A 15034-nucleotide genomic window follows, 5' to 3' on the forward strand; every position below is an offset into this window, starting at 1 on the left:
GAACTTTAATGGTGCTTCTGTTTTTCGGGCTGTGGCTCAAAATTAGTTTAACTGAAAGCACTTTGCAGTGTGTGCAGTTATGTTTTTCAATTTTAGTTACTAGGCATTGTAGAACATAATTGCATGGAATGTACAACACTTAAGCAGGCCATTTAATGCAACTATTGCATGCCAGTGTTCATGGTTCACATGAGCAAATGTGATGTTTTAATGATCCATGGCAGACCAGAGTCACTTATTGTTTACTTCTGGGGTTTGGTTAAGAGCGATCTTCTAAATGGAATTTTTAAAAACAATCTATAACCATCTAATTTACTAAGGAAATAGAAATAATTTAAATATGTGAACCTTTTTGAATTGCACTGTTTCATGCCTGTCTTTTTAAAAACTGCAAACAAGTTCAGTCCAGAAAGCCTAAATTATTTGACCCTCTTTGATGCTTTTAATTTGTGTATGGATATATATTTTTGTACATTTGAACATCATTGCAAGCATTATTCAAATGTATTTCTGTTGTAGGGCAATGATGGACTTTGTTGGAAGGATTTACTTCGACTAAAAAGTCCTCATAAACTCCTGTATGCCCTAGAAATTATTGAGGCTTTGGGAAAACCTAACAGGAGAATAAGAAGAGCATCAACGGTAATTGATATGTTTGACTCAAAATTTATTTAATGTTACTGAAATTGATTTTGTATTAAATAAAGTCTGCAAAAAGCCTTGGGTCAGTGAAATGAAACTTCCTCCTCTTCATAGATATTGTCTTCTCTGTTATTTTAATTTATTTTAATTTCAGATTTTTGTCATCTGAAGCACAATTGCTTTGCATTTTTCACTGAATGTTTAACCTTGACCATCTAGATCTTTTACTGGTGAAATTTCTCTTGCACATTGAATTATTTTGTCTTTGTACAAATGTGTGCTATGGTGAAGATTTTCAATTGTGGAAAGTGGGATTTTTTAAAAATACGAGATTGCTTCACCAAACCAGATCTGTCAGCCACCGCAGTATCTACCATTTTGTTGGCACACCTTATTTTATAATCATCTGCAAACCTCTGTCCTGGATACTGATTATGTGGACCAACAAAACAAAATTGCATCAATGAAGTGCCTGGTATATAAGAAAAAATGCGCCCTGTATGTATCAAATGTGGAATTGATGTTTTAATCAGCCTAACCCTATCCAAATGTGTCTCAATTTTGGTCTGAATATACTCAGCAATGAACATTTCCTTAGCTCGTTTGAAGAGCGAATTCAAAAGAGTTAAGAACATAACTTACGAAATAGAATCGGGGTAGACCATCTGGCCCATTGAGTCTGCTCCACCATTCGATAAGATCATGGCTGATCTTTCTGTGGATTCGTCTCCATTTACCTGCCCACTCATCATAACCCTTAATTCCTTTACTGTTCAAAAATTTATCTACCTTTGCCTTGAAAACACTGTGAGGTAGCCTCAACTGCTATCTTGGGCAGGGAATTCCACAGGTTCACAACCCTTTGGGTGAAGAAGTTCTTCTTTGACTCTTTCCTAAATCTGCTTCACCTTTATTTTGAGGCTATATACTTTGTTCTAGTTTGACCTTCCAGTGGAAACAACCTCCCTGTTTCTGTCCTATATATTCCCTTCATAATTTTAAATGCTTCTATAAGATCGACGCCTCATTTTTCTAAATTCCAATGAGTACCATTCCGTCTACTTACTCTCGCTTCTTAAGTCAACCTTCTCAATTCTGGAATCAACCTAGTGAACCTCCTCTGCACCACCTCCTGTACCAATACAAACTTGCTTGAGAAAAGAGACCAAAACTGTTCACAGTACTCCATGTGTGGCCTCACCAGCAGCCTATACAGCTGCAGCATAACCTTGCCATTTTTAAACTCCATCCCCCAAACAGTGAAAGACAATGTTCCATTTGTTGCCTCAACTACCTGCTGCACTTGTAAACCAATGTTTTGTGATTCATGCACAAGGACGCCCAGATACTTCTGTATAACAACATGTTGCAATTTTTCACCATTTAAATAATATTCCATTTTGCTGTTATTCCAACCAAAATAGATGACCTCATCTTTACCAATATTGTACTCCTTCTGCCAATCCCTTGCTTGCTCACTCACTAAACCCATCTATATTCTTCTGCATTCTTCGCTCTACCATTCATTTTAGTGTCATCTGCAAACATTGTTACACTACACTTGGTTTCCAGCTGTAAATCATTTGTGTAAATTTATAATCAATTGCAGCCCCAACACTTGATCCCTGAGGCACACCACTGGCCGCTGTTTGTCAACCAGTAAAACACCCATTTATCCCCACTCTTTTTGTGCCTTTTGTGCGGCACCTTGTTGAATGCCTTCTGGAAATCCAGATACACCACATCCGCTGGTTCCCCAATGTCCAGCATGCTCATAATTTCCTCAAAAAATTTCAGTGAATTAGTTAAACATGACCTACCTTTCGTGAACCAGTGCTGGTTGATGGCACAATTTCTATCCAAAGGTGATTATAGATTCAGGAAGTTAAGATAAGGGGCCTACAGTTACCTGCCTTTTGTTTACCTCCTTTCTTAAACAGTGTCGTCTCATTTGCTGTTCTGCAGTCTGCCAGAACCGCACCAGCATCTGTTATTCCTCCACCTCCATCATATCATCTTGTACCCTGGGATGCATTCCATCAGGATCAGGAGAGTTGTCTACCTTTAGCCTGATTATCTCAGCCAAGACTACCTCTTTAGTGATAATGATCATTTCTAGGTCCTCACCTGCCATAGCCTCCTTGTCATCGACTATTAGCATGCTATTTGTGTCTTCCACTGTGAAGATCACCGCAAAATACCTGTTCAACGCCCTGGCCATCTTCATATCTCCCAGTTTAAATCTCTGTTCTCATCTTCTAAGGGACCTGCCAAACTAGTTTCAAGTCTACCCAACAGCACTAGCAAAGTTGCCCGCAAGAATATTGGTCCTGTCACTATTTAGGTGAAGACCGTCACTCTTGAATAGATGCCACCTTCCCCAGAAACTGTTCCAGTTATTCATAAATCTAAAGCCTTCCCTTTTATACCACTCTCCTGCCACGTATTAAACTGCCTAATCTGCCAATCCCTAGCCTTACTAACATGTGTCACAGGTAGTAATCCAGAGATTGCTACCTCTTGAAGTCCTGCCTTTCAAACTGGCTCCTAGCTCCCTAAATTCAGCCTACAGGACTGCATTCATTTTTTAATGTATGTTGTTAGTACCAACCTGTACCACAACCACTGGCCTGTTCTCTGCCACCGCCCCCCCCCCCCAAGATGCCCTGCAGCCACTAGATGAACTGCAGGACTCGTGCACCAGGGAGGCACCACACCATCCTGTTGTCACTGGAGCAGCTGCAGAGGTGCCTCTCTGTTTCCCTGACGATTTAGCCTTGTATCACTACAATCCTAATTGCCTTTTTCTCCCCGCTGTGTCCAGCTGAGCAACCCTCAGTGCTGCAGGTTTTGTTTTGCCTGCAACTCCAAGGCATTATCACCATCACCAGAACTCAGCACAGAGTACCGGTTTGTCTATAGGCAAGGTCTTAGGGACCCCTGTACTACCTTCCAATGCCTTTACGCTTGTATGTATTGGTCACCCATCCCATATCCTCATGCACCGTTTTACTTGGTGGTGTGACAACTGCCTTGTATGCGCTATCCAGATGCTCCTCAACGCCTCTAAATCTCACTTGAGTTCTGTAACCCAGCTGTCAACGGCACCTCCTGCACATGTTGCTCACTGATACAATCAGCATCCATTTCAAAAAGACTAAATTTGATTACTAATGAACACTAACAGTTAACTGGTCGGTTATTTGATTAGAGTAAAAAAAATTAGTCTCACCCCTCAAACAACTTGCTGGCTTAGTTATGATGTCTGCCTCTCTCTGGAATCTCGCCCTCCCTTTCACCAGAAGCTGTTTAGCCCATTACTAGTTCCTGATTCTTTGCCCTCCGACTGCCCCTGGCTCTGAGGAAAGTCCCTGTATGAATAGACTCGAAATTTGCACCGCGCTAAGATTTCTAACCCTTACTAATCTTTGCCATCCAACTTCCCCAGGCTCTAAGGTAAGTCTTGTTCCACCTTTTTTTAAATGAACAAACTTCTTCTCTGCCTTAAATGGCCAAGCACTTATTTTGATGATATTCTCCTTGTGCTCTAGAGTCTCCAGCCGGGGGAACCACTTTATCTCTGTCTCAAGTCTTCTGAGAATTCAGTACTTTTCAATAAGATTACTTGCATTCTTCTAAACATCCTAGAATTCTAGTCCCTAAGATAACCCTCATATCCCAAGAATTAACTTAATTATATGAAACTTTTGTTTTAGTCTGTTGAAAGCAAATATATCCTTGCTTGAGTTGAGTCCAATACTGCATGTGATGCAGTCTCATTGTAGCCCTGTATAATTGAAACAAGGCTTCCCTATATAGCAGAGGCTGACTAATATCATTTGTTTTTCTGATTGCTTGCTCTGCTTACGTGTCCACTCTGCTTACGTGTCCACCTTGTGCTTCAGGTAAAGAGACACCCAAATCCCTCTGAGTTTCAGCATTTATTCACTCACCTTTTGCTAATGTCCATCAGAGAAAGAAACTGCCATCTTTACCTGTCTGGCCTACATGTGAGTCTGGACCCACAGCAATGTGTTTGACTCTTAACTGCCCTCAGGCAATTAGGGATGGGCAATAAATGCTGCCTGTCCAGCGACACCCCTCCTCCTGTGAATGAACAAAGAAAAAAGAAACCTTTTTAAAGCTATTGGTTTTCTATTCTGTCTACCAAAGTGGATAATTTCACGGTCTAACATCATATTTCTTCTTCCAGCCCCTTGCCTAGTTGTTTGATCGTGCAATATTCTTTCTCCCAGTGCTACTTAGATCCTTGCTATCTTCCACTATTTCACTAACTGTTAGTGTTGGTTTCTGCTGTCACTGCAAACTGGAAGATTATGTCAACTTTGCTTGCAGTTTGCATCCATCCCGTCATTTCTGGTGTGGTCCATCTGCAATGCTTCCCTTTTCCTTTTGACTTCTTTATCTGGAGATAGGCTGTCAACCAATACCTTGTATAAGTTCACTGATTCCCAAAGATATTTTAATTGTACTGGTTCGGGTGGATATTATTTTCCTTTTTTCTTCCAGTTGCCCTGTGTGTTGTGTCACATCTGTTCTACCAATATCACCTTCCACAAAAAGTGATTTTCCTGTTTTTTGCTCCTTCTTCAACCAAGCAATCCCCTTTGCATTGCTATGTTTCTGACTCATTTACCACAGTCTTTCTTCAATCCCTTCTTCCACCCCTAGAACAACAGTAGGATTCATCTCACATTTACTGTCTATCCTTAGCAGTTATGCTACCTCTAATTCTTTACTTTTGTATCCCTGTTAATTTGAATGCATTTGAATCTAGATTATTTTGCATAGCATATTTAAAAGGGACATTTGAGAGTGATTGGCATGATGCCTGCCTTCCTGCTTGTGACTGCATGCAGCTCAATTAAATGTTCCCACCATCTTTCATGTTCAGTGCGACAACCTTTGCTGTTTCTGACAGCTAAAAGACGATGCCATCAGCAAATCCAGACCCCCACCCCTGCTTCGATGTTCTGGAAAGTGCTACTTCCTCCATGATACTCTTGTTCATCTATAACCTCTCCCAATATCTGTGCAGTAAACATCGGTCCTTTCACCTGCTCCTTTACCTCAGTCTAGATCTCCAAACATACCATGTGAGAAAGCAATTTACTTTTAATATACTCTCAATTCTCCACAGTGTTTGAGTCTAGCATTCTATCCTCGACCTCCTTTGATGCTGTAAATTTCTATGACTTCAATGATTTTACCTTCTGTATTCCACATCAAGTTCAACAATTGTGTATTCTGACCACTGCTTCTGTTTTTTTATTTGTAAGAGACCATATGTCAGTAATATTCTGATTATTTAATCATTTCTTCTTTCTACCATATCTTTCCTTTTGTCCTTTTCTTCCTGTACCACTGCTGTTCTTTTCTCTCTCTGCTAGCTCAAAATTTTGTCATTTTTGAGTGACAGCGGTTCACTTCCCCGAAAGCTTAACTCTAATTCTCATTACAGTCTGAACTGTGACTTAAGTATTTTTTGCTTATTTACAAGTCATTATTCTATCCAATCCTGTTCTTTTATTAAGTACTAGTGCAATTCACTGCCCATACCCACCATTTAAAAAATAAATAATCAAAATACAGAAAATTAAGCAATTTCCAATCAAATTAAATGACACTTTTAATTGCTCTGATTAGTTTTAATAATTTATTTGATATAAATGATAAAATGCACTGACAACAGATTATCTACAGAACAAACAGAAACCGAAATTGCTGGGAAAACTCAGCAACTCAAATGGACTGGAAAAGTTATTTCTGCTTTCTGTCCACAGATGCTGCCAGACTTGCTGAGACTTGCCAGCAGCTTCTGTTTTTGTTTCTCATTTCTAGCATCAGTTCTTTAGTTTGATATCTACAGAAGAAAGTTTCAATCTTGGCTATATATTGTAGTGAAAGAAGTTAATAGTGTATTTAGATTGTGGTCTTGTGATTATTGAATTGTTGCAATTGATTGTAAATCTGATTTTATTTCAGGGTAGCTACAGTGATCTATATCCTGACTCTGATGACTCAAGTGAAGATCAGATAGAAAACAGTAAAAATTCTTGGAGTTGCAAGGTTTGTTTCACATTGTTAAAGCAGATGTAGTATAATATGTCAGTACAGTGATTTGGGAGGTGGGGCAGGACATCAGCAAACTGTACTTCTGACTGAACCTAGAGCTTAGTTTCCTAACAAAAGCAGGATTATTTCTCTACAAAAATGCAGAGAAAAAAGACAGCACATTTCAGACTGAAATTCTTCAAACGTTTTTAATTCATGTATAGCATGCTGACCTGTAATTTCTGTTTCTTCTTCAGAAGGCAATGATTTTCTGCACATTTCCAGTATGTTCTATAGTTCCTAATACATCAGAGGGGAATTATATTAAAGTGCTGTTTCCTTATCTGTTTATCTGATGTCATAAAGTTATTCCTTCAGTGCCTGAAATTAGTGCCCCATCTTCATCAAATACGAAATTATTATTTTTGTGCATGATGTCCTGAAAAAAAATTGATGTATCAGACATTTGTTTGCATTCTTAATAACGTTGCATGTTTTATTGTCAAGACTTAGCTTAAATAAGAATAACTGATCTTTAATATTTTACAAGCTCTCGTGCACAGTATCTATTTTCAGTAATAGAACCCCTCCAGCTCTAAAGCAGGTCATTCAGCCCATCAAGTCCTCACTGGTCCTCCAAATAGCATCCACCCCTACCCCAACCATGTCCCCAGAGCCCAGCATTTCACATGGTTAGTGCACCTAACCTACACATCTCCGGACACTATAGGCAATTTCGCATGTCCAATCCACCGAACCTGTACCTCCTTTGGACTGGGGGAGGAAACTGGACCACTTGGAGGAAACCCACCCAGGCACAGGGAGTTTGCACAGACTCCATGCAGACAGTTGCATGAAGGTAGAATTGAACCAGAGCTCCGGGAGCTGTGAGGCATTACTATCTGTTTAACTTTTTCATAAATCCTCTATTCTTCAATATGGCTCATATTCTTGCCATTTGATGTATAATTATTACAATACTTCTTAAATTAAGTTGTAGTACTCAAGGTGCATGGGCATTACGTTGTTTTTGCTGTCTTTTTATCCTTTTGATCTTTTTACCACAATTCCCTCTACACCTTCTATTTGGTGTTAATGATCTACTGCTTTGTATTTTTGCAGCATCTGCCAATTTGCTTCAGTCCTGTAATCACTGAAGTAAAGTCACCAAGCCCCAGAGCTCATAGGGCAGCTAATCTCTCATTAGAGAGAGACATTGGAGATGGACAATTTAGTCTTAGGGTCATCATACCTCGAGAAAAGGGCAAAGTTGAGAAAGCAAGACCTTCATGGTGACCTTGGCTTGTTCACAAGAAGTTTTTGCTGTCTCCATAATACAGTTGCAATTCTGTGCTTGTCAGTTGTTTGATGTTACCATCCTAGTTGGGGAGGAACAGAAAGTACACAGGGTCAGAGGATGCGAGAACTTTAAATTTAAGATGCTACAAGTGGCAACAGAATATCAAACCCACCTTGATTCCCTGTGGCAGATTTTGTCATCTGGTATCTGAATGAAGCAGGTCTGTGCTGCTGAAGTACTGCTCTGAACAGACAAACCATTCACTAATAGAACTGCTATTATTTGAGGCTGAGGCACATCCTCCTTAATTCCAGACAACTTTTCAAACTAGTGTAATGTTTTAAGTTGATCAAGGTCATACAAGGAGTGGTAAAGTGATCTTTTTGATTAGAGTTAAGAACCAACAGAAATACCATTGCAGTACCCAGTATAGGTGCAAGGAGTCCCTAATTTTGATTTAAGAATGCACATACTTACAAACACAATCTCATACTCGGGTGTAATTTCAAAGGTTTGACATGAACATTTCCTGTACTTTTGAACGGCTACTTTATATGGACCGACTGTACATTGTGTTCTAACTTGCATGCAAATCGATTTAACGAACAGTCTGTGGAACGGAACCCATTCGCAACCCGAGGACAGCCTGTAATGGTCATTCTCTAATGAAAAAAATTTGGAGGAACAAATTCAGGGAAATTAGAGGTACAACAGTTGCAAAGTAGTGGCAGAGGGGTCTTTAATTTTATTAATGGAAATCAGATAGTAATAGTGTAAAGAGCAGAGTTTTTGAAATGTGTTCAGAAGAACTTTCCAGATTAGCATGATTGCTGGTTCTAATCATTGAGTGGTATGAAGAAGGACATGTGTCATAAGAGTCATACAGCACAGAAACTTTGGTCCAACAGTCCATGTTGAATATAATCCCAAACTAAACTAGTCCCACCTGCCTGCTCATATCCTTTCAAATCTTTTCTATTCATGTATTTATTGAAGTGCCTTTGAAACATTACAACTGCCCATATTCATCACTTTCTCAGGAAGTTCATGCCACATATCAACCACCCTCTGTGGAGAACATTTAGGGGATGGTGATCATTGCATTATGAAGTTTAGGCGAGCCATGGAAAAGATTAAGGAGCAATCTAAGACAAAATTTAATTGAAGGAGAGTCAGCTGCAGTTTGGTGACAGCAGATCTGATTCAATTGGAATCAAAGATTAGCATTCGGCATATGAAGAAACAATGGGTCAACTAGAAGAGCAGACAGTTTGGGTACATGTCAAGTACATATCTATGTGGAGCAAAGGCAGGACAACCAAAGCCAGAGAACCCTGGATGACAAAAGAACTAGAGATATTCATTTACCATATGATAAAGTACCACCGAATAGATATTCAAACAGAGTCAATGACAATGTGGACACATGACATTTGAAAGTAAATTGTGAAGAGATGCATGATGATTGTTCTTACTAACCTCTCTGAGGAAAGGTAAGGAAAATAAAGGGTACAATTCTGTATCAGGTCCAAGAATCTGTAATGTCTGTGGGCTCTTGCATAACTTGTTGAAGGTAGCAGTGCAAGTCAAAAAAGAGAGATTAAAAAGGCATAAGGGATTCTAGGCTTTATAAAGAGATTCATAAAGAACAAAAAGTTACAATGAAGTTATTGTAACCTCACCTAGAATATTGTATGCAGTTAGAGAAGGAGTTTGAAGGCTTTAGAGAGGACGTATGAATAATGTGCAATAATGTCCTGGCACTAACTGTGGCAAGAGGAACAAAGTTAATACTATATTTTGAATCTGTCAACCTACATCTTTTCTACGCAATCATTTATGCTCCCATTCACCCTTTGTTCTGTGATACCTGTGACCTCTACCACCCTCCACTTCTAATCTTCCCCTGACCTTCCCTTTTGTTCTACTTGCCCCTTCTCAATTTTTTCTACAGTATCAAACACATGGCTTTCCCTCTTGTTCTGGTTCTGAAGAAATCATACTGGACAGGAGGCGTTAACTTTGTTTCTCTGTCTACAGAAGCTTCCACTCCCACTGAGGTTTTTTGACACCTCCTGTTTTTATTTCAGATATCCAGCATCTACTGTACTTTAGAATGTTGTAAGAGAGTGTTTTGATAGAATGGAGAAGCTGGGGCTATTTTCCTTGGAGAGAAGAAGGTTGAGAACTGATTCATAAACTGAGGGTTTGACAGAGTTAGATAGAAAATCTCTCTTGTCCCCTTTCTCATTCATCCTTTCAAAACATAGCACATTTGGCAAGAGAAAGGTGCGGCTAAAATACTAGTACCCCTCTGTCCACCTTGATCAGTGCATCTTCAAGGCATTCTCTTAATACATCTGACAAATGCCAGTCTCATATATAAGGCCATACTGACGTTACTAAAACCATTTTGATTATTGAGTTTGTAAATGACCTGCTGCTACTTCCTTAATAATGGATTCCAAATGTCAGCCTCAGTGGCCTATAGCTTCCTCCCTAATGCTCCCTGCATTCTTGAGTAGGGCTTTACAATTTTGGTTTTCAATCTGCTGGAACTGTTCCAGGCTCTAGGGAATATTCGAAAATGACTAACATTTAGGAAATCATTTTTTTTCAAGGATTCCTTTTGAAATCTCAACTATTACATTTTGGTTTTCAGGGTCTCCTTTTTCATTCTTACTTATTGGACAATGCAGTCGTGTAGTTACATTGCTGAATTTAAGTTTTATAAGGTTTTCCTTAGATAATTAAAACAAATTGATTACTAGAGATTGTATAAATCTATATTAAATCTTCTAACTTGCAATTTTTGTCCCTTTTCCCAAACACAACTCCCTGCTTCAGTCATCAATAGGCATATATATCATTTCAAGCAGGTTGGGTGATGATTTCTTTGTTTTGTTCGGACCTGCTTTTACGAACTGGGATAGACAATTAGAACAAATCCAACTTTCTACCTCTGTCTTCACAATATAGTTAAAATTAAAATGAAAACCTTCAAAGACCCAGATATTTGAATAACCAGCCCTATACTATGGATGTTCAATTTGTGACACTGGCTTATAGCTTAAGTGAAAGATTTAGCAATTGATTGATGATTTTAGCCCAGCAAAATTATGCAACAAAGTAATCTAATTGTCTGTGATTTACCCAATAATCTTTGTTTTCATCCCCATTCACTCTCAAGACAGACAGACAAACACAGTTGAAGATAAATAGAAGACAGTAACTATCTGGCCGGATTACTTAGTGGTTTCAATGTTATGTTGCTCCACAGACATGAATAATTGTTTCTTGGTTGATTTTTTTCAAAGACATTGATCAGGCTACCCTTTCAGTTCATTCAGAGGCGGTCAGTTGTACTTAGTTTCTATTCTCCGAAACTTTCAGTAGCTGATAATAGGCACTTGGGCATGGAGCTTTCAAATCGTCATGCTGTTAGATCAACAGCCAAACTCCTCCCCACAGAAAACACAGTCTTGAAACCCAGTTCAGAACTCTGGTTTCTCCCTTTCAGACTGAATGTCTCCCCATAAGGTCCTGTTTACTATTCATCATCTGCCATCTGCTTGAGCACCAGGATTCTCTCAGACTTGCTGGAACTCATTCCCAGGAACTGATCTTATTTATGGCCAAACATCTATCTTTTTAAGCTGGGATTAGTTTTGGTTTGGGAAACTTAAGTCGGCATGGATGAGTTGGACTGAAGAGTCTGTTTCTGTGCTGTATGACTCAATGATGGGTCTCAATACAAATGAAAAACAATCTGTAAAGTCCCTGAGACTTGTGCAGTATTTGTTTAAATATCTGCTATTGCTTATTTACTCTCTTAACTTTTAACCTGTTTTTGCAATCTGCAGTGGCCAACTGTCTTAAACCTTTGCAATTGCCTTTCGTCTAACTGAATGTGAATTTCATCATATTATGATCACTCTTTTCCAGCTAATCATTTGCTGTAAGATTATTGATCAACCCTGTGTCAATATATATTTCCAAACCTATAAAGCATGTTTCTTGGTTGATTCCACAAGGTATTGTTCTAGCAAATTGTTATGAATACACTGATCTAAGAAACATGCTTGTGTTTGAAGAGTATGTTTATATTCTTTGAAACATTTTGTGGCAATCTTCAGTTCTTTCATTGCTGTCATTGTTTTCTTCTAGAACCAATAATTGGAATAAAGCTAGCATTGTAATCCTCTCTACTCAGAAATAAAAAATATTGATCAATAAATTAGACTGCATACTAAAATGTCCTTATTTTAAAGGAAAAGGTATTATTAGATATCAGTGTTAATAGATATAAAAACCTGAAACAGAGTCAATGCCTGATGGTGCAGCTAGGAAGTATAGAGTACAAGAAGTCTGTGTTTCAAGGCTTTTGAATTTAATTAAATGTTTTTAAATTTGAGTTGAATGTCAACATTGAATAGAAGGATTTGTTGATCATGTGGAAGACAAATCCCAGCGCATAGATCCCATGGCATGCTTACGCTACAGATCCTTGTATGGTTTCAATTTGCTTTTAGTTTGAATGGTAAAGGAGCTAATTGCTACATACTGTGTTACAAAGAACTGTTCAGAAATGCTAGCACCAACTCTGATTTGAGGTTTGTCAGAGAATGGAAGTGGTGCGCTGCATGAGTACTGATTGGAAGCTAGAACTTTTAGCAGAAGAGTTCATGGCTAAAATGTTTCCAGTATAAGTTTCCACCTCCATCTTCAACTAAAGTTAATTTGAAATATTCTCCGTGTTTTAGTTTGTTGCTGCTGGGGGACTTCAGCAACTGTTGGAAATTTTTCTGTCAGGGATTCTGGAGCCCAAAGAGCAAGAATCATGGACTGTGGTGAGTGTTGATTTTAATAACCCCATGTTTTAGTTATCGTGTGTACTTTTCATAGATTTCTATTTATAATGGCTATTTTTGTCCAGTAAATCTGGAACAGAATTAAAAGATGATATGAAAACATTTTGTACTAAAAATGTTTGCATGTAGTAATAACATTTTTGAAAGATTTCTTCATGGGATGAAAGCACCAGTAGCAATGCTAGCATTCATTGTCCAACCCTAACTGCATCCTAAAGGGTGGTGGTGAACCAATTGCTTGAATCATATCAGTCAGTATATTCACTGTGTTGTTGACTAGCAAGTTCTACGATTTTGATTAGTAATGGTGAAGGATGAATTTTTTTTGTCAGAAGTGTGGCTTGAAGAGCAATTTGCAGCTGGTAGTATTCCTACATGCCTGCCATTCTACTACTTGTAGTTATTAATGTCTTTGTTCTTGTCATTACCTGTTTATTGGTTTTAATAAAGAAATCAAATTCTGAAATATTTCACTTTAATTATTGGAAGTGATAAGTACATGGTTTATTTAATAGAACATTTTTGAATTATAAAAACTGAAAGAACTATGGATGCTATAAATCAGGAACAAAAACAAAGTTGCTGGAAAAGCTCAGCAGATCTGGCAGCATCTGTGAAGGGAAAAACAGAGTTAACATTTCGGATCCAAGTTCAGTTCTGAGGAAGGGTCAGCGGACCCGAAACGTTAACTCAGTTTTTTTCCTTCACAGATGCTGCCAGACCTGCTGAGCTTGTCCAGCAACTTTGTTTTTATTTTTGAAATATATTCTGTTAATCATAGTCGCTTGTCCTGATGCTAAGGGGAAGGAAACTACTGGTTAAAGATTTAATAATGTGTTACACTAACATTTTAAAATAACTAAAATTGCCATAATTCAAATAAAAAGGTAAACTTCACTTTAAATATTCAATACAGTGTTATCTCCCACTCACTTTTGGGAGTTATCCAATCGTGTTTTTTTGAGATGGATTCACCAGTAGCCATTTTACTTTTTATGTTGGTTATTTACCATCAATAGGATATATGGTCTAAAATCCTCTTTTACTTGAGTCATGACAGTCCTCATGGCACAGAATCCACATTGACTTATTTCTTCAAGCTCTTTAAACATTCTTGGGGGGAATAAAGTAAAGGGATACTGTACAGGATAAGGGAAGTCAGGTGCTGCAGGGACTATTTGCCAAATTGTAGCCCCCCCCCACCCGAATCTGTGCCCCATCCTATCCTGATGCCTTTTAGATGCATCAGCTTCCTCCACTTTCTGTGCCAGCTCATTACAGGCATGCACCACCCTCTGTGTGGATGAAGTTTGCCCCTTAGGTCTGTCTTAAATCTTTCCCCTCTCACCTTAAACCAGTAGCCCCTAGTTTTGGATTCTCCTACCCTTGGCTATTCGCACTATCCATGCCCATCCTGAATGTTCAGAGAGAGATGAATTGTTTTCTCTCTGTATGAATTCCTCATCTTTTGAACTGACAAACATCAATAAAGCCAGCCTGAAACCCAACCACATTGCAATAATCTATCTTCTTGCCCTTTTGCTACATAGCTATTGGAATATTTAATCAACCTATTCAGATATATCATGATACATGTATGAGGCAGATGGGATTTGAACGCGAACCTTCTGACCCAGAGGTAGGGACTCTATCACTGCACCACAAGTGACTGCTTAGCTTTCTTTTAATTGAACCACCATTGACTCGCATGTTTGACAAATTAAAAATGAACTAATTAGAAGTCATGCCCTCCCGTGACAGGGGCTGCTTATCTGTTTTTGATATCTTTTCAATCAATTTGTCAAAGCTGTTATTTACAACACGCTTCTGGAGCAGTTGGGACTGGGACCTGTATCTTTTGGCACAGAAGTAGAGATACTACTACTGAATCCCACTGGAATTTTTGAGAGTTACCGTTGACCAGAAACTGAACTAAACTGACCATATAAGTAAAGCTAATGTCAATATAGTCCAATGGATTATAGGGCTGCTGCTCTCATAAGAGCGAGAGAGATGACTGGTGATAATTTAACCTGAGGATCACCGCGTATCATGTGAGGAGAGCAGTTGAAAAGGAGAGTTCTTCTTGGTAACCTTAGCTGGTGTGGGAATTGAACCCACTCTGGCATCACTCTGCATTACAAGC

At 38.7% G+C, this 15034-nt stretch overlaps 1 protein-coding gene across 1 annotated transcript in view; it reads left to right on the forward strand.

Moving 5' to 3' along the window:
- The window catches only part of usp34 (ubiquitin specific peptidase 34), a 329850-nt gene that overhangs the window by 148891 nt on the left and 165925 nt on the right, over positions 1–15034 (forward strand). Inside the window, exons 30-32 of the mRNA XM_059648851.1 lie at positions 520–642; positions 6649–6732; positions 12781–12867. Coding sequence (XP_059504834.1) covers positions 520–642; positions 6649–6732; positions 12781–12867 — 294 coding nt within the window. The remainder of the gene's footprint in view (positions 1–519; positions 643–6648; positions 6733–12780; positions 12868–15034) is intronic.

The sequence above is a fragment of the Stegostoma tigrinum genome, chromosome 9, assembly GCF_030684315.1.
Source record: "Stegostoma tigrinum isolate sSteTig4 chromosome 9, sSteTig4.hap1, whole genome shotgun sequence".
Taxonomy (NCBI): Eukaryota; Metazoa; Chordata; class Chondrichthyes; order Orectolobiformes; family Stegostomatidae; genus Stegostoma; species Stegostoma tigrinum.